Source organism: Furipterus horrens, unplaced genomic scaffold (genome assembly GCF_987537825.1).
Source record: "Furipterus horrens unplaced genomic scaffold, mFurHor1.1.pri manual_scaffold_15, whole genome shotgun sequence".
Taxonomy (NCBI): domain Eukaryota; kingdom Metazoa; phylum Chordata; class Mammalia; order Chiroptera; family Furipteridae; genus Furipterus; species Furipterus horrens.
Window position 1 is genome coordinate 14,182,386 of NW_028327185.1, and position 27,658 is coordinate 14,210,043.

Below are 27,658 nucleotides of genomic sequence, written 5' to 3' on the forward strand. Positions count from 1 at the left end.
GCCATTGCGGTTAACTGGCCTCCCCGCTGCTTTCTCCCTCCGGGAGCACGCTGGGGCAGGGGTGGAAGGGACTGCGGACGCGAGGGACGCGGAAACCGTGGGAACCGGGACCTGACCTCGGCGCCAAGAGGACGCGCTGGAGAAAGGAAACGCGCCCTTCGCGGAAGGGGGCGTGGCTACGAGGCCGCCCCGGGGCGTGGCTACGAGGGCGCACCAGGGTCCGGGAACGCCCCTGCGGGGAGGGCCGTGGCTACGGAGAGGGGCGTGGCTACGGGGCTCACGGGCGGAAGAGGCGGTCCAGCGGGCACAGTGGGCAGAATAGGCGGTGGGTTCCGCGTCCCACCCGGTGGCGATCGCGCCGGGGGTCACGCTAAACACTAAGCTCCTTCGCTCGCTGAGCGCGCCGTCGCCGGGCCATGCACTCGGGGAACCGCATTGGCGGCCAGGGCTTGTGGGAGGGCGGCGGATCGGCGGGCGCGGAGGGGCCAGAGCCAGCTGGGACGCTGAGCCCCGCGCCGCTGTTCAGCCCGAGCACCTACGAGCGCCTGGCGCTGCTGCTCGGCCCCATCGCGCTGCTGGGCGTCGGCAACAGCCTGCTGGTGCTCGTTCTCTACTGCAAGTTCCAGCGGCCCCGCACTCCCACCCACCTCTTCCAGGTCAGCATCCGCCTCAGCGACCTGCTGGTGTCTACTTTGGGGTCACCTTTACCTTCGTGTCCTGCGCGAGGAACGGCTGGGTCTGGGACAGCGTGGGCTGCATGTGGGACGGGTTTAGCAGCAGCCTCTTCGGTGAGTTGGGCTCGGAGGAGAAAGCGCCTGCCTCTCTTCTAAAAAGCTACCCTTCCCTGCGTTGCCATCCTCTCCGCATCTTCCCACCACCCAGCCCACCCTCGCCCCATTCCCGCTTGGTCTCCTCGCTCCGACTCGCCCTGCCTGACCCCGCTTTGCCCTGGCCGCGTCCCGGGACCCCAGACTGTTTGTTGCTCCTTCCTGCTTCCTTAAGCTCTTCCGCTCCACGCCGACCTCGACTCTGTCCCTGTGGTCGCTCATCTCCCTCCACGCCGACCCGACACCCCAGCCCATCATCAGCCCCAGCTCCGTCCAGACGCTGTCCAGCTCATCTCACTTCGGTTTCCACCTCCTTGTCAGGGCACGCAACGACGGCCTTGACACTTTTAAAGAAAGAAGTGAGGGACTCCATAGAGTCAGAGATTCAACAACAGAAGTGATGAATTCGTGAAAGTTGGAGAGGGTCTTGAGATTTAGTTCAAATAGTATTTGTTTCCGAAACTGAGAGGATGGAAACCTAACAGTAGCAATGTGCAATTAAAAAAAAAATTTTTTTTTTGTTCACTAGCAATTATAAATATTTGACTATTTCCTAGGAAGTGAGATCTTTCATTCACATCCTCAGGATGCAAACTGGCATGTGCCTTGTAAGCTATTTTTACTACATTTTTCTCTTTATAGGTTTTTCAGCGCACCAAAACCTAAGATGAGATTTTAAAAAGGCTCAGGGAATCCCAACTCAAATGAACAAAAAGTTAGCTGTGCAGCCAGTCAATTTCATTAAAGTAAAACTCAATTGTTAATTGAAGATTTATTTCAACAATACTCCTAACCCTTAAAGAAGATTTAAGTCTCATTGGGCCTGGACATTTTGTAGGGTAATCCACCCAGCATATCATTGAAGATGGGATGTTCTAAGCTTGAGAAATAAATGATCTTTTTGTGTGTGCACCAGGATTTCATTTGTACAATGATTTGAAATAGAAATATGTATTTCTCAGGTGTTAAAATTTCTTTTTAAAAATCCTGAATTCCACTGATACTTTATTACAGTTTTATCTTGGCAGATTTTTTTTTTTTTAATGGGAACTTCATTCTTAAGTTTATTTGGAAATTGAAAAATGAAAGAATAGTTAAGAAAAAGTGTTAAAGAATGAGGAGAAAATATTTGCATTATCACACAGCAAAGTATATTACAAATCCATAGCAGCAAAATGGTATGTATGATTCTGGCAGAAGAGTTATGAACCACATCCATGTATAAATGAGAATTTGGTATGTTATAAATGTGACATTTCACATTAGTTGGAGGAAAGAGAATTATTAACAATGTGGCTTTTGGATAATTAGCTTATTATTTGGAATAAGCTAATTTATCTCACACTGCAAACAAAAATAAATACAAGATGGATTAAAAATTTAAATATATAAAATTCTAAAAATTGAAAAGAACCTAAAAAGAATTTTTTAAAAGGAAAGCAAATGAAAGATTTGAGTTCCTAGAAATCAAAGCTTCTGCAGGATGAAAGACAGTTAAAAGACAAATGACAGATTGGGATAAATATTCATAATACATAGTCCTAATGTCTCTATAGACCAATAAGTAAAGCAAACCAGTCCAGTTGGAAACTGAGCGAAGTATATGATGGGTTATTCAGAGAATAAGAAACACCAGCAGCTAATAAATATGAAAAAAGCTCAACAGGAATCAGAAAAAATGAAAGGACAGCATTGAGATACAATTTTTTTCAGGTGCCATATTTTATATCTGTCAGGATGGGTAAATTGTGCCATCAAAGATGAGGGAAAATATAGGTTCTCTCGAGTTCTGTTAGTAAGAATACAATGTCATACAACATGAGGTTTTGTTGTTGTGGAGAGAACAATTGCTTAGCTTAGAGATATCAAAAATTCTTTGTCCTAGAAATTTTATAGAGGTTTTTTACTCCAGGAAAATATCAGTATACTTTGGTAAAGACAGATCCACTGTTTATAGCATAGGTTTGATCCATTTTGAGTTAATTTTTATATATGGTTAAAAGTAAGGGTCCAACTTCTTTCTTTTCCATATGGATGCCCAGTTTTCCCAGCACCATTTATTGAAAAGACTGTCCTTTGCCTCTTGAATGCTTTGGACACTCTTGCCAGAAATCAATTGACTAGATATGTGAGCATTTATTTCTGGTTTCTGTATTCTATTCTTTTGATCTATACATTGATGCTTATGAAAGTACCACACTGTTTTGTTTACTGTAAAGTTTTCTAATAAGTTTTGATATCAGGAAGTGTGAGTTCTCTTTGTTCTTTTTCAAGATTGTTTTGGTTTGTGTATAGACTCTCAGGTGGCCATTATCAGGCTGAGGAGTTCCCTTCTCTTCCTAGTTGCTGAGAGTTTTTATAACGAGCTTTTGTCAAAAGCATTTCCTGCATTTAGTGAGATGATCTCATGGTGAATGACACTTAGCTTTGAATACTAAACCGATCTTGAATTCTTGAGATAAACACTACTTAGTTATGACGTATTTTTTTCCATGTTATTTTTTACTGATTTGTGCTTTAACCCTATTATAATTAGAACATACGTGTGTTATAAATTTCCTAAGATTTGTGATTTGTTCTGTGGTTCAGTGGTACTAAAAATTGCAGTTTCCTTCTCTGATTGCCCTGCTGCCAGATGCTCCAGTTATTCTGCCGAGGATTTTGGCTGCTTTCAGTGGGACAGGCAGGAGGAAGCTCTTGAACACCTGAACCAGCTTCACAAGGTGTCTTCATTCCTACGGGTGCCTCTCACGTCCACCCAGCCACGCCGCCCTGGAGTAGCCCAGGCTCCGCAGTCCCACTGCCAACGCTGGCTTTTGTGGAAGGCTGGGTGAACTTGGCAGGTTTTTTTCAGAACAAAATCTTTGTAGTAGTATCAACATTTTCTTATTCACCAGCCTTTTATATTGACGACCTGAAATATATTTGTTTTGTTTCATTTTTTTTGATATTTCAAAGGAAACAGTCATAGAAATCATGATTCCATTTGATTTCTTCAGTGAGTCTATTATTCTAATACGTACTGTCTTTTCTCTCTGCAATAAGCTTTAATCTGAGAATTTCATTTGTACAAAGAGTTGAAACTTGGGAGGGTGCTGTGAGTGTCTGCAGGTGGTGGTATAGCTGGCTATGTGATTACTCTTTTTACATTAATTTAAAATACCTATCGGGCAATTTTTTTAGTCAGAGTTAAGCTTTAAAGAGGGTGGTTCAAACTCAAGCTTACAGTGTCATCAGTAACGCTCCCTAGGATGAGCAATAGGTATTTGTCACAGACATGAAAGTTCTTATTTCCAAGAAGTGCTTTTTCTATGCTAGGGAATTCTATTACTATCCCGACTCTGAGCGTGGGATTCTAGAAACAGGGCTTGTTGAATTCTTTATTAGTAGCAGCATTCAGTCTCTTCATCATCTTCCCTTGGGGACCCCAACCTGCTGGGTCTCCTTGTCTGTGCCACTCCTTTTCGCTCTACGTCATCCCTACTATTCCCCGGCTCTTAGAAACACCACGTGGTGTTTTTCTTGATGATTGCTTGATTTCTCCAGACACTGAGTTAGCGTTTTCAACCTTATCTCTGCTTGTGAATTAGAGGTGAAGACTCGGGGGTAAGCGACTAAGGGACTTGTTTAAGCCCTGGGAGACCATCAATGGTGGGGTTAGGATGGAGCTTAGAAAGTTCTTAGCAAAGATTAAGAATTCCTTTGCCTGTAGTCATACTAAGGATTGTGCTTCTAGAAAGGGAGGCTGATTTTCCCTCTGTCATCCCTGAGCAAGAACTAACCAGCCGTGGAGCACTGAAGAGGGGTAGTTAAAAATGCTGCAAGGGGCAGCTGGCTTCGGAGGGGAGAGGCTGCCCTGTCATGTGAAAAGACGGAGGCCCTGAGAGTGGGCCCTCCTCCTGACCCCAGGGCTAACCCATTGCGTGTGCTCTCCCTTCACTTAACCCCTTCAGCCATCATAACATCGCTATTATGGGATAGTGGAGCTAAGTCTCTTTAAGCCTGGCTTGTCCTACTTGCTGAACATCCTGAGGATTCCTTTGATATTTGTAGTTTAGAAGGTGCCTGATTTTAGCACTTGCGACTTGTATCCTCGTGTGTTCCTCCCATCCTCAGCTCTATCCCCTTCTTATTCAAGGATAAGCATATATTGTGTTTATACTCCTTCATAGACTCTCGTGGGTTTTGTCTTCTGCATGCCCTACTGGAAGAAGGCAGTGTAAGTAATTGAGATGCCACTTGTACCTGTATGAGAGGGTCAGGCAACCACCTCCTCTGTGCTCAATTCCTGGTTTCTCAGGGAGTGCTGAAAACAAGTGATTTTCCTGATATTCTTGAGGCAGAAGCTTTGCCTAGACAGGACTGTTAAGATGGTCACGGCACTGAAGCTGGTCAGTTCAGTGAACTAATTGATTTGAGTTCCGACTGAATGGCTTGTTTTACAGATGTCCAAGGTAATTAGTTATCTTAGACCCAGCAGGACCATATTGTACTGGTCTAGACTTTAGTAAGTTTAATGTTGTGGAAAGTCAGCGCTCCAAGAGCTCTTACTGTACAATGATGAATGATAGCAAGTTCCCCTAGCGTGTGTCGTTCTGTAGCCTGCAGACTTCCAGGTGAGTACGTTTTTCATCCCCTTGGTTGCCCCATCTAGTGCCACGCAGGTGTTCTACACGTGGACTATGACTGGTGTTACACCTGAACGTAAAAGGAGAGCCTTCCTTCACTACCACTTCCTACCCCATCAAAAACAAGAACAACAAACATGTTAATCTAGGCAGAGGACATTTAGACCTTTATCTCATGGGTCACAGAGCCAGAGTGTGGCAAAATGCAAGTCACACTATTCAAATGTTAGAAGTAGGTGTTATTTATGTTAGGACATTTTAACACATGAACCGAGGAATTTTCCTTTTTAACTTACGCCCAAAATGTACACACATATATGTACACTCATATTGTATAGAGATTTGTTATAAATGCATTTTCCCTTCAGTGGACCTATTCTTTTATGTACTTAAATATTCTAAAATGCCAGTTGTTTTATTGAATCAATGGTTTTGTAATAATCTGGTTATTATAGCCGAAATAGTCTCATGTTTGTACCACAAGTCCCGAAGGGTGGGTAGGGTGTGGAGAAGTCTTCTATCCAGCCGTCCCAGAATCACCCACAGACTGTATGAGGCCCGGGAACCTTCCTAATTATGACAACCTGCATGTCATATATAGTTTTTTTCCATAAACACAGTGGAGCCACACATTTCTTGTAGTCTAAGCTCACAGTTGTGTATAGTTTTATTCAAATACTGGTTTTCTTAAAAGCAAGAGTTATAGAATGTTAGTTCTTTATTATTGTGGGACATTATTATATCCATTCTTCATTATTGAATTGCCTGATTTGGGGGAGTATACCTCTTGTTCATTTTCAAGAAATTAGAAAATATGCAAGAAAGCATTTAATAACTTGCTATAGGAGAGACTTTTGTCCTAATAACATGTCAGGCTTCAGTGGATTGTCATTACTGTTGCATGAAATTACTTTTCTCCTAATATTGTTTACAATTGTTTACAGTTGTATTATTTCTTGAATTTTCTTTCACAGGAAAGTTCCAGTCACAAATGCGTATGTGATGCGTTTTGACATTTACTGCTATGATGAAGTGCAGAAGTGAAAATCGGATGTGATTAGATGTACTTTATCATGTTTTTATGCTACTGACCGAGAAGGGAGAAAAAAAACAATGATAACAGTGCAGCCAGGACCTGCAACCTGGATATTTCTTCTTCATGATCTGGAACATCACAAGAAGAGGTTTTTTTCACAGCATAGTCACCCCTGAGCTGAGCCCCCAGCCTGGATTCAGACCCATTTCCTTCATTGGCAGTTGTCACCGGACACTTTTCCTTCCAGGATGGCGGACAGTCTCCCTACAGAGTTTGATGTGGTAATCATAGGGACAGGTTTGCCTGAATCCATCCTTGCGGCTGCATGTTCAAGAAGTGGCCAGAGAGTTCTCCATGTTGATTCGAGAAGCTACTATGGAGGAAACTGGGCTAGTTTCAACTTTTCTGGATTGCTCTCCTGGTTGAGGGAGTATGACCAAAACAGTGACGCTGGGGACAGGGATACTGCTGCGTGGCAAGACCTGATCTGTGAAACAGAAGGAGCCGTCCCGCTTCGGGGGAAGGACAAAACCATTCAGCACGCTGAAGTGTTTTGTTACGCCAGTCAGGATATGGGGGGAAACGCTGAAGAGACTGATGCTTTGCAGAAAAATCCTTCCTTTGTAGCATCTAGTAACCTCACTGAACCCTCGGACTCTGCATGCCTGACTGAAGAAACACACTCGTATGTTACTAATTTCAAAATGCCTGCCAAAGACGCTCCAAAAAACGATGGAGAAATCTTACTAGAAGAAACAGATACAAAGGAAACTCAGGCGAAAGAAAAATATTGTGGAGATAAAATTTGTGTACCCACAGTTGCAGACAGAGATAAGGATGAAAACAAACCTATGGTAGGAGACAACACTGACCGACCGAAGAGAAATAGGATTACTTACTCTCAAATAGTTAAAGAAGGCAGGAGGTTTAATATCGACTTGGTATCAAAGCTGCTGTATTCTCAAGGACTGCTGATTGATCTTTTAATCAAATCAAATGTTAGTCGTTATGCTGAATTTAAAAATGTCACGAGGATTCTTGCATTTCGAGAAGGAAAAGTACAACCAGTGCCTTGTTCCAGAGCAGATGTCTTCAATAGCAAAGAACTCACTATGGTGGAAAAGAGGATGCTAATGAAGTTTCTTACCTTTTGTTTAGACTATGAACAACATCCTGAAGAATACCAGGGTTTCATACAGTGCTCGTTTGCAGAGTACTTAAAAACTAAAAAATTAACCCCCAACCTCCAGCATTTTATATTACACTCCATTGCAATGACTGAGTCATCCTGCGTGACAGTGGAGGGTCTTAAAGCCACAAAAACCTTCCTTCAGTGTCTCGGCCGGTTTGGCAACACTCCGTTTTTATTTCCCTTGTATGGCCAGGGAGAAATTCCGCAGTGTTTCTGCAGAATGTGTGCGGTTTTCGGTGGGGTCTATTGCCTGCGCCATCAAGTACAATGCCTTGTAGTTGACAAAGAGTCTGGACGATGTAAAGCAATTATAGATGCCTTTGGTCAGAGAATAAGTGCCAAGTATTTCATTGTGGAGGACAGTTACCTTTCGGAGGAAACATGCTCGGATGTGCGGTATAAGCAGATCTCCAGGGCAGTGCTCATTACAGATCAATCTGTGCTGAAGACGGATTCAGATCAGCAGATCTCCATTTTGGTAGTGCCTCCCGTGGAACCAGGAATGTGTGCGGTCCGGGTTACTGAGCTGTGTTCTTCAACCATGACGTGCATGAAAGACACCTACCTGGTACATCTGACCTGTTCATCTTCTAAGACAGCAAGAGAAGACTTGGAATCAGTGGTGAAGGAATTATTCACCCCATATGTTGAAACAGAAATAGACAAGGAAGAACTTACGAAGCCAAGACTCTTGTGGGCTCTTTATTTTAATATGAGAGATTCCTCAGGCATCAGCAGAAGCTCCTATCATGGCTTGCCTTCCAATGTTTATGTCTGCTCTGGGCCTGACTGCAGCCTGGGAAGTGAGCACGCTGTCAGGCAAGCTGAAACGCTTTTCCGGGAGCTCTTTCCAGGTGAAGAATTCTGCCCCCCGCCTCCAAATCCAGAAGACATTGTTTATGATGGTGATGATAAGCAACCAGAGCCTTCTGGAACCAATAATGTAATAATGGCCAAGCCAGAGATCTCCGAAGGAAACAAAAACCTAGAAAGCCCAGGGAAGCACCTTTAAAATTAGAAAACAGGAAACTGGAAATGCTACTTTGGGACTTCAGCCTAGCATCAGACTATGCTCATTTAAAGGGCAGTTTCTTATATGGGTAATTAGAAGTGGTTATATGCTGAATGCTATGCAGATGTTGACTTTAATTCTCTTTGAGACATTTAGCCATTGGTTGTCTTTGTTAACCTATCAGTCACTGATTTATTAGTTATTGGACTGTTTGTTTCAGAATGTACTCCATGATCCAGAATCTTAAACAGAGTTAGCTGTATTTTCCTATTGGGTACTTATGTGAGGGTTTTATATTAGCAACTGGGCTTAAAAAGGAAGGTAGTATTGTATATGCTGATGATCTGCACATGTTATTGTCTGCGATGACAATGACTAAGGGATACTTTGCAGCTGTAACAGTTGCTACCACCTCTGAATAAAACACATGTACAGTAGATTATGCAGATCTTTTGTATATAATATAAACATATATGCATGGCAGCAGTAGCCACTAATGCAAGTGCCAATATAAAATACACTCATGTAATTAAAATGTTAACTTTGCATGTTCCTTTGTTTGTGAAGGTCTGATGTTTACACCATGTCTTACTGTTGAATTCTCCTACTTGGTCCTCGTAACCCACGAGGCAACGTCGCCACCACAATCTTCTACATCAGAAAAAGTGCCAGAGAAGTCACTTACTTGCTGAAGAGCTCATTCTTGGGAGGTTTGGTCCAAAGGAAATCTAGGGGTAAGATTTTGTTCTGGTTTAATACTTCAGAACGTTTCTGCAGGACCCTGTTCTGGCACCTAAAAGAAAAGAATATCCAAACAGTAACTCAGGCCAAAAGAAAAAATAAATTGCCCCAGGAAAAAGATGTGTCCCATCCCCCACACAGCGAGTAAGCACCTGCAGAGTTGCTCCTGCCTCTTAGCTGTTATCTGTGCGGAGGATAGAAATACATGTTTTTTTCCCCAGAACCACCAGAAGTCATAACGCTGATGTCATTGCTGTGGCGCAAGCCTGTGGGGCTGTCGGGGGAGGTAAACATCCTTGTTAGTTCCCTCTACATCCCTTCAGTGACAGTTTTTGTTCTGCAAATGAGCTTTTACTGTGACCTCGGCACTTACCCTGCTGTCCTGTTAAGGTTTCTAGACCCTGAGAGGCAGAAGTGGTCGAACGCCTTTTCAAAGAGGAAATAAAGACTTAATTCGTGATTGGCTCAGAGTCTGGCATGTGGAAGAGCCAACACTGGAATGCAGGCTTTCATGGTCGCAAACCCTTTCCCCAATGTTAACTGTGGGAAAAGAAAAGTTCGCATGGAAGTCAGCCTCGTGTTGCTGGCGAAGGAAGGTTGACAGAAGTCAGTGTCAGCTTATTAGTGAAGCAGAGAAACGGGAAGATTGAGTAAACCCTGGCCGGATGACTCATTGGTGGAAGCATCGTCTGTACACCAAAAGGTTGAGGGTTCCATCCCCAGTTGGGGTGCATATGAGAGGCAACTGATCAATGTTTCTCACATCAATATTTCTCTCCCTCCCTCTCTAAAATCAATACACATATTTTTAAAAAGAGTAATTAAAAATAAATGTAGCTTAGAGCTGCATACTCATTGAAACAACTTGGCTAAGTTTTAACAAAACAATGCTTCTTAATAATGTATCTTCTGATCTGAACATGTGTCATTAAAAAAAACACATGTATTAAGCCAAAATATGCTCTGAATAGTCTTGTTGCTCTTCTATGTGTGAGGAAAATAAAACAAAGATTTAAGTAATTTACACCTTACTAAAGGTAAAGAAGTCATAATTTGGTATTAATATTTTTATATATTCTTTAATATAGCAAAGTGTTATTATTGGGTGGATCCTAAAGTTTAAATCCAATCAAAATGCCTGAAATAAACCTAAAAACTTGTCATTAAAATGAGAAAGAATTTAAGGTGATAAAATGGAGGTAAAGGTAATTCAGACCTATTGTAAAAAAACTTCAATTTTGATATGAGTGTTATTCATAAGAATTTGAGAAAAGAAGCAGAAGTTGCAAAAAATTGTGGAGCTACACATAATAGAAATGGAAAAATAAGTGTTGCTAGTCCAAAATGAGGGTGGCTTTTAAAACTACTTGCATGCAAAATAAGTCAGGAATGAGAAAAGTTATAACCAACAAAAAGCCTTAAAAATTGGGGGATATTGTGACCTAGTATAATTTTCTGATGAGTTAGAATCTTACCCTAATGGGCTTATTAGTGTACTTTTTCAGATGTTCAAAGAATAAAGTATTTATGTATCATGAAAGATGATATGCTAATATTTGTATTTTGATGTAAATATGGCCTTTATAATAGAAGTCAAACATTTTGAAAAGGGTCTAATTCTGAACAGATGCAAAATATAAAATGTAGTCAAATAATACACAGCAAATAAAATGCAGGCATAGCTCATTTTATTGCACTTTGCTTTATGATACTTTGTAGATGTTACTTTTTTTTTTACAAATTGAAAGTAAGAGTGTCTACCAGCAAGATGATGACTTGCATTTTTTAGCAATTAAGTACTTTTTTAGACATAATGCTGTGTACACTTTATAGACTATAGTATAAATATAACATTTATATGCACTGGGAAACCAAAAAATTCATGTGACTTGATCTTATTGTAATATTCACTTTATTCTACAACTGAACCCACAATATCTAAGGTATGCATGTAATTATTGTCTGTGACTCAGGATTATAAAGCCAGTGTTCAAAACAAAATAGTAAAAATTCAAATATAGATAACTTAAAAAATCTGAATAACATTTGTCATTCATCTTTGATTTAATTATTTCTGGTAAGGATTTTATGGGTTTCTCACAATGTGATAAATAATTTCTTAAAATCAAAAACTAACATAATTCCTACTAGGAAAATATATAGAAAACATTTCTCAATTAGAAATTAAACAATCTTGACACTTTTTATTAATATATGGTTGAAGGAGCTTGTAATAAAATCTTAATGAGCATTCACAAAATGAGAAAGATGAGAAAAGAAGGTGGCACAAACATTTCTATAGCATGGCTTTGTAACTAGTGAAATCTATATTATAATATTGCTTATATGACAATAAAAGACTGACTCAGGAAGTTGCAGAATATACAGTCCTCTAAAAATTAATATTACTGTTAGATTTCAACAATGACTCGGGAAGTTGCAGAATATACAATCTTAAAAATCTCATTTTTAGATTTCAACAATAAGAAGCTAAAATTTAAGAAGTGTCATATTGGGATAAATCAAGAATTATGCTTAGCTAGAAGCAGGCTGAAGGAACTACATTCCTAGTGTAATGGAAAAGGAAATAGGGAGTCTGAAAACCAAAAATAGAGTCGTCACTTTACTACTTACCAGATGTATAACCTTGGAAAAATCACTCCTAGCTTCTATTTCATCATCTATAAAATAGACATACTACTTTGCAGAATTATTCCGAGGAGTAAATGCATGTACGTGACGTGTCCAAAGGAATGGCAATGGGTGACATGCGGATGTAAATTAACTGCGCTGCCATTTAACATTCCAGCTGGAGGCTTTAGGTAATTTGACAGATGGTGATAAATTATTTAGGAAAATAAGCAAGGAAAGATGTATTTTTAATTTAGGGGGAAAAATGGGAGCCTTATACTTCAAATCCTTAAAACGTGCTATTAAGCAAACTTTCTAAGTGTACGATGTACTAAGTAGAACGTTTAATTAAGACTAATAAGCCAATTGGAAAGAAATAAATACATAATAACAGTGGAAAGACTAGCTGGATGTCAGTATGAAAAAACATTAGATCCAAATTATATAATAATTCATTCCAGATGAATTAAAATGTTAAGTATCAAGGTAAAAATAAAAGCACTACAATTCTCATTCCACTAATGATACGAAGGAAACTTCATGGCAATGAAAAACATTAGGTAGATGAGATTAACTAAAAGAAAATTTTTAAATGTGCTAAATAGAAGACAAAGAAGAGATCTGATTTAAAAAAGCTCTTTGCATTGTACAGAGATTAAGTGCTTAATATTTTTTAAAAGGGAGACGCAAATCCATAAAGCTTTCTTTGCTAGGCAAATTTATTAAAAGGATTGGTGGAAATGAGAAAATATAAATAGAAGTAAATTCTAAGAATGATATTCAAATTTCCTAATATTAAAATGCAAATTGAAACAACTTTGACCTAGTTCATGCTAGTAGCAAAATTTTTTCAACTACATGCTTCCTCATTCCAGTACCATTGTTATATTAGTAGTTTATTTTTTAAAAGAACTATTTAGAGAACTAATAAGAGCTCTAAAACCAATCTATCTATTGATAGATCTAACTCACTTTGAGAGGCATATATCCAAGAAGATAAAAGAAAAAAACTACTTGTATATATTTCTAGTAATTCTAGTAATTCCATCTATTCAAGTTAAAAAAAAAGCCCAATAATTGGGAAATGTATAAATAAAATTTGGTGTATTGCAATTGCTATCAAAAACTGTTATGTAGCCATTTAATAATATTCATATATGTAAAATTATATGGAAAAATGTTTAAATGAGATTCAAAGTGTTAGAACATACTATATTTACTGTTTATATTTATGTACATTGAAAAGAATCAGGAGAGAATATAATTAGTTGGAATTTAACATTAAGGGGTTCTCTTTTTTTCTGTAAGATACTGATGCGTGCAATGAAAAATAAAAGATAAATGGTATAGTTGTTTACTAATTTGGTGAGAAATTGATTCCTTGGAAACTTCTAAAATTCTCCTTTAGATTAAAAAGTATATATATTTTAAAATGTGAAATTCAAAAGGTAATCTCCAAAAATGTTGATATAAAATTTTATAACTCTTGGTGGGAAGCATTCTTGGTCAAAATGGATTTTGTATCTTTTGTATATTTTCTGTTACCCAGCATTAAGAAGGGATATTGTGAAATACTTTTTTTTTAAAATGGAAACCTCAGAGGCAGAGGTGGAAATAATAGAAATAGTATTAATGCATTCCAGGATATCAGCATGGAGACACTGCATACTAGTTAAAGTATGTTTCCAAATCCAAGAATACACTTCATTTGGGAGTCTTGGAGGTCTGGGAAATGAAAGTTAGGTTTGGATTCCTAGAAGGGGCCAAGCCTGGGTCTGAGAAGCGTTTTCAGGGAGACCTGTGCTGAGAACAGATCCAGGTCAAGGTGATTTAATTCTACAAACATCAGTTGAACATCTCCAGTGGGTTGTCAATTGACGTTTCTCTAAGGATTACAAATAGAAAACAAATTTGTCAGGTCCCCTGTACCTGAGAACTATTCTCTTGGAAGACATGCGTACCTTTTAGCTTAATGAGAACCAAGATGTTTTCTATCCATCATACTCCCCATTATAACTACCATGACCATTTTCCCCAAAAGAAAAGAAAAAAGAGAACCTCTTTCATCTGTGACGGTATCCTTTAAAGGGGCGCCAAAGCCTTTTTTTAAACAACTGGAAACAAAGTTTAATTGTTAAATGGTAGATTGTTAATACTTTCTGAAAGCTATTTAAGCCACCATTCAGTTACTTAAGTTTCTGACATTAACTGGAGTTTTCAGTCTTGCCGGGGAAAGGAGTGGAGAGAAAGTAAGCAGTCCAACCCTGAGAGCTCAGGAAGCAGGACGTGCAAAGAAACCAAAAGCAGAGACTTCCATTAGAAAGTTTCAAGACCAAGACAGTTGATTAGGATTACTTTTACTTGCCTTCCTCTTGACGGGTCGAATGGAAGTCATGCTTCTATTGCACTGAAGTACGTAGTTGTTTCCTTTTTGAAGATTTAAACATTTGTCATTTTAGTATTTTTACCTTTATTATAACGAGACATTGCTTCCAGTATTCCTCGCATCCTTGTAACCAACAACCAAATGGGTTCACATTTCAACAGCGGGGACACAGTACCTCCAGCTTTCGGTAAGGCTTGAACAGAGAAGCGGAGTGATTCAATGGAAAGAATTTGACTCCAGCATGGATATTATGACGGCTGTTCTGCTACAGTATTTGTAGGAATACTGCCTTTCCTCCTGACAACTTCATTTTCTTATGTGCTCCTCAGGACAACACTGTAAGGTAAGGAAGGGCAGGCATTTATGTCCATTTTACAGATAAGACCTGCAGGAATGAGGTGACTTGCCCGGACTTCTAGTAAGCATCCAGACCCATTAATTAAATTGAAATGTATCTTCTGCTTTGCCTTCATTACATAAAAATGCACATCACATAAATCACTGTTTTAAAAGTGGTGATTTCTAGAATTTTAGAGTACATTTATTTTCCAACAAATTAAAAAATCCTACAAATTAAGATTTGGGTCATTAAACTTGGTTGACTTATGTTGGGAGAGGGCGAAGACAGTTCACAGAGTGATGTGATGTCCTCAGGGAGGTGTCAGATTCACTCCAGGAGCTAGTAACTGCTAGGTACCAGAAACGGTTCTCATTTATTTATATACATGTAACCTCAGTTTTTAAAGTAATCCTGTGAGATGGGAAATAGGCTCAGTCACTTTCCCAAAGTCACCGAGCTAATAAGCAGTGGAACTCCCCATCCACGGGTACCGCCATTACTGAACAATTAACCACGATAGTAATCGGGCTGAGATCATGTCTATGATATAGGGATAAACCTGAATGGATGCACAGAGAAGTTATTTTAAGCCTGACTAGGGAAATCTGGGAAGGCTTCCTGAAAGAAAAGGCCTGGGCCCCACAGGTTGAGAAGGGTTTCTTCGGGCTGATAGGAAGAACTCACTCTGAGTGGGGAGAACAGCAGAAACGGAGGCGGGGGGCATTGGGGACGTTGCATGTGTGGAGATGTGGGACACAGGGCAGGGCCCGTGGGACGGTACCCCCACTCTTAGTGATCTTGAAGACCATGGGGCTGCTTTCTGCAGATAATGAGGAGCTGTTGAAGGTTTTTCTAGATAAGGCCGAAGGAGGGGTATCCTGGTGGCAGTGTGGAGCGGGGCCAGGAAGAAGCTGCAGAGACTAAATGCAGGTGACTGGGAGGAGGAAAACTATGATAAGGCCTGGGTAGGGCAGGATGCTGGGAATGAGACAGACAGAGGCAAATGTGGAGCTGGAAGAACTACAGGAGCTGGGAAATGACTGTTATAGAAAGAAAGGAATGGAAAGTGACTAAAAGTTCAGCTTTGGTACTTGAATGGGCGTGATACATTGAACCAAGATTGGGAACGGGTTTGGAAGAAAAGCGAATGGGTTTGGTTTTGGCCCCACGAGGCGGTCAGGAGATGGTTCTGGAAGGTCTTTGGCTAAGGAGAGCTGACTGTGTCCTAGTGGAGCGAGCACGTAATGCTATTGAACAAGGAGGTGCGTTGCAGTTGGAGCAACAGCCCTGGTGTGGGCCGGTGCCAGGGCCAGGAGGTTGAGTAGGGACCCCTTCGTTCCACCGCTGCTTCCCAGGTGCTTTCCTCATTCTGCTGTCAGACTCTGCTCCATCGACACTCGCCCAGAGTAGGACGGCAAAATGAAACTCCCGCTAGCGCTTGGCTCACGTTTTATTTCTGTTGGATGGCACTGCTCTAGGGTACCTGAGAAACCTGGAATCCCTGGGCGTGGTAAATGCCAGGTAAATTTCAGATGGATTTTTTTCAATATCCTTCCATTCCACCCCTTTATATAAAGCCCTCCCATATTCCAAGTCCTTGGGGACCGTTCCTGTCTCTGCTCCTACGGCACTGAGGCTCTGGTTCAGTTTTTTCTTATGTGGGGCAGTTTACAAGCTCCTAACATGCAGCCTCTGAGCTGCAGAAAGGGAGAAATACAAGAAAGTTTTAGAACCCAGAATGATGCTACTGGGAAGTTTTCCTGAAAATGTTCAAATAGCAAGGGATTTGGAATGTTGGTATAGAAAGATCTCTGAAGAACCAAAGATTACGCACATAAAAGACACAATAGCATCTATTTGTAGGGTGTGTTCCACTTTCCTGCCCGGGGTGATCCTCAGTTATATCTGAAAATCTGTATAGAAACTGGTCTCTCTGCTGAGGCATGTCTCTCTTCTCTATTTCTTAAATATGTAGGATTCTTAGACAGGACAAAAGATGCTTAATAGTAACAATAAAGGAACAAAAGGTAGGTACACAAAATAATATAAGATGAAGAAGAAATCTTAAACCACTGACACATAAGACAACAAAAACTTGTTAATGGCTTCTCAGAGTCCTCGGGATACATGTCCAAATCCTTGCCTGGCATTTAAGGGTCTTCCTGGGAGAGTCGTCTTTTACTTTTCCTATAACTGCTTCTACTATATTAAATTATTTGGGATGTAAATGGTCCAAGTTCTGCCAAATCTCCATGTGTCTGCATAAGCTGTTCCCACTTCCTGGAATAGAAGTGACTTCCCCTCCTTATTTACCTGCTTAAAATGTGCTTAATGGTCCAGACTCACTCAGGTGCTACCTGCTTCCCAAAGAAAGTTTTCCTGTATTAGGAATTCTTCCTTCTCCTGTCACATTCTCTGGAATGTGAGCTCCTTGGAACCATGGACATTGTCATATTAACTTTTTTTTATTCCAAGGTGTTATTTTTTATTCAGATAATAAAAGTTTTAACTTAAGTATATTTTCATTTTTTTCTAGGATTACTCTACGTATTGTTACTTTTTTATTTTTTTAAATTTTGGTTTATTCATTGTTTTCTATTACAGTTGTCCCACTTTTGCCCCCATGGCTTCCCCCCACTTGGCCCATCCCTTCTCCCACAGCCAATCCCCACCTGGTTGTATATGTCCATGCGTTATTTATACTAGTTCCTTGTCATATTAATGTTTTAATCTCACACATAGGAGTTCACTCTTCTGGCGTATGGTCCAAACCTGTTCTAAGCATCTCTTCTGTTCAGTGTAGACTCATTTACCCAGAGTCTAGACCATTCACTATTCAACGGGGACATCTCCCGGCCAATGGATGGAAACGACCTTGTTCTGGAGCATTCTTGCGCATTATTACTAGACTCATCATATATTTGAGATTCAGAACTCTACCCATTCCTGTGCCTTTTGCCAACTTCCTTCCACTATACTCAACTATTCATAATAATAATACCTTATATATTGCTGTTTTACTAAATACATTCATATTCTCATTTAATACATACATAGACAGCATTTGGCACAATTATTTCTATTTTACTGGTGAGAAAACTCAGGAAAGTTGGCCTCAAAACACTCCTCCTTATAGCATTTATCTCATTGTGCCATAATTATTTATTTCTCTGTTTATAATTCATCTTTGCTTTTCTATTGCTTAGCACAGTACTACCTGGTATGGTGTATGTGCATATCTGTTTGTTGATAAATGTTGTAAATGAATGCATAATTGTCAAGTTATATCGTGACGAACTTTACTTGACTCAAACTGGTGCAGGTGGTTAACACATGAATCCCTCTTTTCACGTCCATGTTTTGCATACATTATATCCTTGGCCTTGAAATATCCTGACTTTTGTCAACTTGGTGAACTCTCTCCCATTCATTAATTCAAATACTGCTTTCTCTGAAAACCTTCCCCAGTATTTCCCCAGGCAGAGATAAGTACTTCCCTATTGCATTCTCAAGCTCCCCAGACACAGCCTGTTTGAGCGCCTACCCCATTCCTCTAATTATTTGTTTACACGCCTGTCTTCCCCTTCAACGGTGAGATCTTTATCAGCATTTCAGATGGAACAGCAGTGTCAAAGCAGCCAGCTTTGAATCTGGCTGGCAGTTTGAGGCATGGTGTGAATCCTAACGTAAGCAAGACAAGGAGATTAAGCGATCCTGATCATATGTCAGTAAGATTACATCTTACAGACTTGCTATCTTGTCTTAGAGTATGCATACCATTAGGGGTACATAAACTTCCTAATGGCTGTACAGGTGTAGAGAGTCATTTTCTAAATTCTCAGCTTCCATTTGTATTCTTTCCTAGATATCAGCTACCTGCTACCCAGGCGTTCCTTTTCTCCATCTCCCTGGAAGGGTAAATTCTTCACCCTTCCAAATCCGGCCTTCCTGTGGAGTACTACCAGTGGGGGGTGGGGTGGCTGGGAGGAAATTCCAGGATGGCAAAAAAAAGGAATAACTTAAAATAGTGATGAAGATCTTGAGGGAGTAAATGACCACTCAGATGGTTTCTGATTATTTGCTTTTAGTAAAGTTGAGTTGGTAGATCATTAAAAATAGTTTTTGACAACAAGCACTCAAACTTTGGTATATAAATTCAGAAGAGTTCAAATAATGGACAACAGAAGAAATGTTCTTGGAGTCAGCAAGAATTGACTATAACACAACTGTGTTATCTCTGGATTTATATGTGACCAAGAAATCTCTCTTTAACTTTTAAATAGGAAAAATAGGAAGAGAATTTATCCTACATTATTCTAGCATAATAGTAACCCGTGGATAGACATCCCTTGCAGTGAGGGAACTCTACATTGATTATTTTAAGGGATGTATTTCTAATTAATTTTTTGACTCAATATTTAACAAAATATTGTCAACAATTTTATACTAATAGAAATTTTAATGATAACTTAATCTATAAGACCGTTTAAAAAAGAAACATTTAGAATCTTTCTGTCCAGAAATTTAAGATGGTCAAAAACATATTTTTGTTCCAGTAAAAAATAGGTCTCTTGGTTGTAAATTTCCTCTGCTTTTGTCTGCCTGATAAGCCTTTATTTCTCTTTCATAGTCAACGGACAGCTTTTCTAGACATATTATTCTTTTGCCAGTGGTTTCTATTTTTTAATATTTTGCATGTATCATTCTACTCTTTCCTGGCCTATAGTGTTTCTGGTGAGAAATATGATGATAATCTGGTGGGATTTCCTTTGTAGGTTATCTTCTTTATCTTGGCTGCCTTGAGAATTCTTTCTTTATTATTAACTTTTGACAGTTTTAATATAACATGTCTTGGAGGAGGTGGTTTTACACTGAGATAACTAGGTATTTTCTTAGCTTCTTGTACTTGAATGTCCAGTCCCCTAGGTATGGGAAGTTCTTGTTGAGTATTTGAATAGGCTCACTATTCTCTTCATCTATTTTCCTTCTGGGACACCTACTTGCCTTGTTGCCCTTTCTAAAGGAGTTATTTCTCATAGAATTTTTTCATTAAAAAAAAATCTTGGCATTGTAACAATATAATCAATAAAATAAACTTAAAAAATAAAAAATACTTAAAATGCATAAATAAATAAATATAAAATCTTGGTTCTCTCTCCTTTTCTGCCTGAGTTGTTTCTTAATTTTTGTCTTTGAGCTCATTAATTTTCTCTTCCACACAGTCGTCTCTATTTCCAGTGCTTTCTACTGAATTCTTCCTCTCACTTAATGATTTCTTCAGCTCAAAAATTTATGTTTGGTCCATTTTTATAGTTTAAGTCTCTTTGGTAGAGTACTCCTGTTTTTTAATGTTATATCTGAGCTCACTGAACTGCCTTTCTGAGTTTTCTTACATCTCGCTGAATTTCTTCATGACTGCTCTTTGGAAATCCCTGATCATTTAGATCAGCCTTCCATGATTTTGAGTTTGGCTTCTGGAGTATCATCATTTTCCTTCTGCGTTACCATGTTATTTTGGTTGTTCACAGTGCTGGATGGGTTGTTTCTCCACTGGTGCGTTTGGAATAGTGAACACTTTTCTGTTGATTTCAGTTAATTCATGAGTTTGATTAGTTGTTTTCTTTTGCTTTCCAGTAGATGGCGGTATAATGCAAGTTTTTGTTTTCTTTCTTTAAAAAAATTTTTTTCAATTATAGTTTACAATCAATAATATTCTGTATTAGTGTCAGATGTCTAACAAAGTGGTTAGCAAATCATGTACTTTACAGAGTGGTTCTCTTGATAATTTAGGCACCCACCAAGCCCCACACAGTTATCACGACATTATTGATCATAGTTCCCAAGTCGTAATCTACATCGTTGTGACCATTCTGCAGTTACCAATCTGTACTGCTCAATCCCTCCACCTTTTCCATTCAGCCCCCCAACACCTCTCCCCTCTGTCAACTGTCAGTCTGTCCTCTGTGCCTCTAGGGTCACTGTGGGGAGTGTCACTGTCGCGGGCATCACTGGCTGGATTACCGGGGTGATGGACACCCCTGCTGTGTTTGAGCCACCTGGTTCTAGAGATACTACCACCGTGGAGGGGGGATGTGGTGGAGGGGGTAAGAGCCAGCCCAACTTCTGCAGTGCTGCCTGATTCCCGAGGGCCACCTGTGCTGTCGGAGGCCGCAGACATGTCCCTGCTGCTGCTGCCGGGCAGAGGTGAGGGTGCTGCTCCTGCCCGTCTTCCCCTCCACCGGATGTGTGGGGGCCTCCTCCCGGCCCCTGCATCACTACTGCATTTCCTGGGGCCGTGGGCTCAGCCTGGGAACCACGTCGGCGGGGTCTGTCCCTGTCCTGCCCCGCCTCTCCAGGCACTCCAACATGCCCACCTTCAGAGGTGCTGATCTGGGACCTCTCAGGCATCCTAGTGTGCTGAGCAGAGGAGCCTTTGCTGGGTTACAGATGTCTGACCAGCTGTAGATTTATGGGAAGATACCAAGGGGCCTCTCACTCTGCCATGATGCTCCATGTATTTTATTATTATTCTCTCTTGTACACACCGCACTGTAAGTTCCATGAGACTCTTACTTCACTCACTGCTTTATACCTGTTTTCTAGCACAACGATTGACACATGCAGATAAGCAATAAATATCTAGTAACTAACTGAATGAATATATGAATGAAAGTTAAAATTATACCAGCTTATTGCTTTAACGGTATTTCAAAACCCAATCTTCTTCCAGTCACTTATGTATTTATTGGACATTCATTAATTTATTCAATGAGCATTTAATAACAGCCACAAGTATCAGACACTGCGGATGATACTGCCCCTCTTCCCTGCTCAAAAAACTCAAAGACCTGTCATCGTATAAATGAGTATTAACTATGTGCCATCAATTGCTTTTTGGGTCTGGGATCTCTTCATTTCACACTCTTATAATTGTAAAATCACAACATTTTATAATGTGAAGGGATTTTCAATTTTATGTAAGCAAAAATAAAACTAAAGTCTAAAGAGATGGCATGACTTACCAGTCACAGCACCGTTTAGTGGGGAGTTGGAACTCACCCCCAGACCTCTTGAAAACCTGCCCTCCACACCCCTACCCTGCTTCTCATGAGACCAGTCTTATTCTTGTTTTCCATGAGAACCACTTTTATAACCTGTTCTGACCTATTCATCTAACAGACATTTATGCTAATGTGTTGTAGGAAACTCACAATTTCATTTTCTCCTTCCTATCTGCTCCCACACCTTGTAGTTTTTACCTCTGTTAATATAATCACTGTACTCATCATGCAGGTTAGAAATCTCCAAGTTTGCTTTTTTAATGAACTAACTAATTAATTAATTTTTAATTGTCGATTCTATCCCAGTTGTCCCAATTTTTTTCCTTTTGCCTCCCTCCACCCAGCCCACCCTCTTGCCCACAGTCAATCCCCTCTCTGTTGCCCGTGTTTGTGAGTCATTCATACACGTTCTTTGACTAATCCCTTCCCCTTCCTTCCACCATCCCCCGCTCCCGCCCCCTGCCCTCCTACAGTTATCAGCTGTTCCATGTTTCCATGTGCCTGGTTGTATTTTTCTCATTAGTTTATACTGTTCATTAGTTTCCAGTTATAAGTGAGGTCATATGGTATTTGTTTTTTGCCAAGTGGCTTACCTCACTTAGAATAATAGTCTCCAGTTCCAATCATGCTATTGTGAAAGGCAGGAGTTCCTTCTTTCTTTCTGCTGCGTAGTATTCCATTGTGTACGTGTGCTACAGTGTTTAATCCGCTCATCTACTGATGGGCACTTGGGCTGTTTCCAACACTTAGCTATTATATATAGTGCTGCTATGAACATAGGGGTGCATACGTTCTTTTGAATTGGTGTTTCAGGATTCTTAGGGTATATCCCCAGCAGTAGAATCTCTGGGTCATAGGGCAGTTCCATTTTTTAATTCTTTGAGGAAGTTCTATACTGTTTTCCAGAGTGGCTACACGAGTGCATTCCCATCAACTAATTACAGTTGACATATAATATTATATTAGTTTCAGGTTTACCACATAGTGATTAAACATTTATATATGTTACATAAAATGATCAGCCTGATTAGTCTAGTATCCATACATAGACACCATAGGTAGTTATTACAATATCATGGACTATATTCCTTATACTGTGTTTCTAAGTTATTTTTTACTCCTCTCTCTTTTCCTCAACTCTTCACATTTCATAAGCTGATGAATTCTGTTGATATTAATTGTGAAATGTCTCTAAAATTCAGATTTTATTGTTTTCACACCTTTCAAGTTACCCTACATCAGACCATGATATCTTGCCTGGACTATTGCAGTAGTCTGCAAGCCAGTGTCCAAGCACTGGACAGCATTTCATGTTCTATGTTACCGCTAGAATAAGTCCTTCCCAAGGGAACTAGAGGAGTCATAAAGGAGAGCTTAACCATTGTCACTGGCATGCTTAAAAAACATGATGGAGTATCATACTTATAATTTACTATTTTATACAGTAAAGAGTTTGGTTATTTTTTTAAAGAAAAACAACAAACAAACAAACAACCTTAACAGGAAATTAAAAGTCTTTCTCAGTATGGCCTCATCTGCTCTTTCTAACTTTATCTCTTCTTCATGTCCTCTGAGATCCTTCAATGGCCTCGATGCTCTGGCGCATAATCCTCAGTGCTCCTCCTGCCTATTCACAAAGGCCCCCTTCTCTGTGAGTCCCACAATACACTGTGTCAGAACTGCGGCCCTTACACCTTGTGCAGCGTTCCAGCTGTTTGCACATCTGCATTGCCTCCAGACAGCTTGAGTGCCGGGTCTCTGTCAACAGTGAACCTCCTGTGTCCGCTTGTTGAGTGAATAAATCACTCTGGGGAGAGGCAGAGAAATAAGCAAATAATATTGTGAACGTGTATGTATTGCAAATAGCAGTATAAATGAGGACCATGGGAGCACAGAAGGCTTTGCTACCCTGCCAGCAATCCTTGCAGGTGAGCAGTTTCCAGGCCGCCATCTGCTAACAATGGGGTGGGGTGGCCTCCTGCATGACTGGACCATGACTTTGGTCACTTGGCACTGTGGAACCCACTTGGACTTTATTTCTAACAGCTGAGTCAGACACAGCTGACGGGGGGAACAACCATGTGAAACTCGCTTTAGTGATTCACCCTGACTTGCTCCAGTTTTTCTTTATAGGAAATTTAATGCAAAAGAGGCATCATCAGGGCGGCTGATTTTAGGGCTTTGACTTATGTCCTGCTGCAATCTACATGCCATTGTTTATTTCACGTTTTTTTTTTTTTTTATGGGTAAATACATTTCCAATCGAATTTCCCAGGGATCGTGAGGCGTTATTCTTCTTAGGTAGTTCAGCATCTGGAGATTGTCGTTCGTTGCTAGGTGTCTCCCGTGCAGTGCAGGAAAGTAGCCCCTGTGACGCATCTGTCTTCCCCTGTGCCCTGCTATACAGTCGCACTTTCTCTTCCTGCATGGATAGTGTCCCCGACCACCCTAACTGTGCTGGCCTATGAACGTCATACTCGCGTGGTCCATGCCAGAGTGATCAATTTTTCCCGAGCTTCGAGGGCCATTACATGCATCTGGCTGTACGCGCTGGCGTGGCCAGGGGCCCCTCTCCTGGGCTGGAACAGGTACATCCTGGATGTACGTGGACTAGGCTGTGCTGTGAGCTGGAAATCCCCCAATGGGATGGTATAGGAGATGAGGACTTGGGGAGTTAGTTAGGGTTACATGAAGTCGCAAGAGTGGGGTCTTTATGAAGGGATTAGGACCCGTATAGTGAGATTAGAGATCACTGTGTCTCCACATGTGAGAGCGCCAAGTCTGTGTTGTCTTCCTTCCCGTTTAGTATATAGTGTCAGTCACCGGTGACTGACATGGCGCTTAACGTGTTAAGAGCAGAGACTCAGGCTTACCGCTCACCTATAGCTGGGACATTACACGCATGCAATAGATGACCAGTGACTATTTTTGGAGGGAGAAACAGGGAGCATAGGAAGGGGAAGTGGTGGAAGAGCAAGAAGAGCCTGTGTTTGGTGGGGTTTCTGTGGTCGGCAGCATCACAGTCTGAGCTGAGTCTCAGTGTTAGAGAGTCTGTACCCTTTAGTTAAGCTCAGGGTACGTATTTGCAAAGCTTGGAAATCCAGTTTGAGCATGGTAACCGAAGTTTGGAGACAGTTCCTAAGCCGAGACTAAGGAGTCCTCTGGGTCTTGAAAAGGTTTTGGTTAATAGACAATAAACCTTTGGTCGATTTCCTTTGGGGGGCGTGGCCTATGAATGTTTGGGAAAGTAATATGCGAGAAAAGATGAGAAATACATGTGTTTAGGCTATGATTGTTTATGTGATTAAAATTTCTTTTTTTTTAGGTTTTACAAATTCAAAGGAGAAGAAGAAATCCCAAGAGGAATTATTTGTGTCTGTATCTGGTCCCTCTTCTCTAAAAAATAATCAAATATTTTAATTACCTACGTTATCTTCTATTTTTGTCCACATGAATACATAATTCTAATAAGAATCTACTTTATTAAATACAACTTTAGATAATATTAATAGGTTAGAGGTATTAGTTCCAATATATTTTTATGTACAATAAGCACACAAGCTAATTATTTGAAAAATTTCCTTAATTTTTAAAATAATGCTAGAAATAAAAAGAACACTTAGAGTTTGCTGAAACAAGATAAGTTTCCCAGTTTAAAATTATATACTAAATATCAACAGTATGCCAGGTACTTTTTAAAAACTCAACATGTAAAGCATTTGTGTTCTTGTAACATAATGAGATTAGAATAGTCAGAAATAACCATTTTATTTAAGAACATACTTTTTGTGTATAGGAATATCTCCCCTCTCACCTTAATAACCCATTGATAATAACAAGAGGAGGAACATCTCAAGAACATTTTATCTAAGAAACTTGAAAAGTGTAAGCTTTTACCCCTTAATACCTCTAATGGGAATACCCCAAGTGCTCATCTCTGCAACCAAGACCCTGATGAAACCAATCAGATCCCTCATCAAGTCCCACTTTATAGTCATTAGCTGTGAATCAGAACTCACCGCAATTTCCGGCAAGAGTTCATGTGGGAATTCAGTTCTCATCACGACCAGCTACCTGTAGGCTTAACCATGCAGAACTCTGACTGCCACGCATCTGCTCTGAGAATCTGAGGATTATGCTCTCAATAATAGTTTCCAGGACCACGGAGAAACTGTTTCCAATTTATCATGACTCTTTGAGGCTGTCTTTTAGCTACTTCATGATCTATGTATCAATAAAAAAAATTCATTTTATAATTCTTTAAGTAAATTAAAAAACATTTAAGGAAATCCGGGAGAGTCTATCATTCAATGTCTTATGTAAAAGATGAGAAAACCGAAGCCCTAAGATATTAAGGGCTGGGCCCAGATGCAGGTCCTGGGTCAGAACTCAGCTTCCCAAGGTCCTGTTCAGTTCTCTTTCTATTAAGGCAGGGCCAAGAATGGTGTCTGACTATCTATTATAAAAACAACAAAAATGGTTCTTTCATTTTCAATCCCTTTCTTTCTTTGTTTCTGCAGCTTCATTGTGGTGAAGATCTTCAGACCATTCAAGTGATCAAGATTTCAAGATACGACAAGAAAGTGGCCAAATGTGCTTTTTTATGATATTCACCTTCCAAATTTTTTGGATGCCTTATGTTATGTCTGTTCCTTGGCGGTTAATGGGTATGGACACCTGGTCACTCCAACAGTGTCCGTTGTTTCCTGTGTCTCTGCTAAACCAAGCTCTCTATGTAACCTGCTTATTTATATCTTCATGATCAGAAAGGTAAGCTTTGTAATGAACTGATTGCTTTCACCCTGGGGGGTGGGCTTGTTGAAAAATAGAAAACATTTACAGAAATAATTCAGAGAAGCTTCAGTGTTAAAAACCCAAACTCAAATTTTTATGGGAAAGTAAAGGCTTCATGAAGGAAAATAGGATATTCCCAAACAAAATGATAACAATTCTACCACTGGAGGTTCATGCTTGTTAGGTAATATTCTATTAAAGTTAGTGTTTAACAGAAACCATTTTTTGTCTAGTGATAATAACAACCACAACAGAAGTTAAAAATAAAACAGGCGTACCTGGGAGAGATTGCAGGATTGATTTCAGACCGTGGCAAATAAAACGAGTGTGTACATTTAAACTTCTTCCTATGTTGTCCAGGTTACCCTTATTATCATCAGAAAACTCCGTGAAATAGGCACTGATATTATCTCTTCTTTTATTTAGGGATTTCTAAATATGTTCAGAGAAGTTGCATTCCTTGTCTGACCTAAGAAGTGTTAATGGCTGGATTTTGACCTTGTTTGCTTGAATCCCAAATGTTCATACTCATAACTCCTTGTTTGGGGTTATAGGTACCGTTAGCAATTGGTTGGGTTATTATTATGCCATGGTCAATGTGCAGCTAAGATTAATTTGGCTCAAGAAACTTCCCCTAGATCTCTTGGGAAGTTTGTTTTCTCTTTCTGTATTAGGAAACTTTAGTATGCATACATCAATGTGTTTTTGACTCGATGGTTATAATTCAGACTGTTGGAGGCCTCACTATGATTGACATGAAGCTGAGCCTCTAAGTGTCAAAGTGGAAAGATCAGAGAATTTAAAAGTTATGCATAACGGTTAATGGCAATATTGGAATTTTTAAGGAACAAGTCATATTAATAATGGGCAAAATAACAACTCTGACTTCTAATGCTTCAAGAGTTGGGAAGAAGGGGCACTTCTTTATTAGCCTTATAATGTTCACTTCTAAACCTTCCTTTCTTCTTACCCCTCCCCTTTTCCTTGAATATTGTTGGTTTACCTTCCCC

General features: G+C 40.0%; 2 protein-coding genes across 2 annotated transcripts; both read left to right on the top strand.

Moving 5' to 3' along the window:
* OPN3 (opsin 3) lies at positions 1-26,518 on the top strand. Its single transcript, XM_090263507.1, is given in 5 exon segments — positions 1-687; positions 690-788; positions 15,753-15,758; positions 24,289-24,442; positions 26,375-26,518. Coding segments are annotated over 5 exon segments (567 nt in total). The 5' UTR covers positions 1-416; the 3' UTR covers positions 26,412-26,518.
* CHML (CHM like Rab escort protein) lies at positions 6,482-9,248 on the top strand. Its single transcript, XM_090263506.1, has one exon. It carries the CDS (start codon positions 6,740-6,742, stop codon positions 8,693-8,695), a length of 1,956 nt encoding a protein of 651 aa, XP_090119632.1. The 5' UTR covers positions 6,482-6,739; the 3' UTR covers positions 8,696-9,248.
* Positions 26,519-27,658: the final 1,140 nt, after the last annotated feature.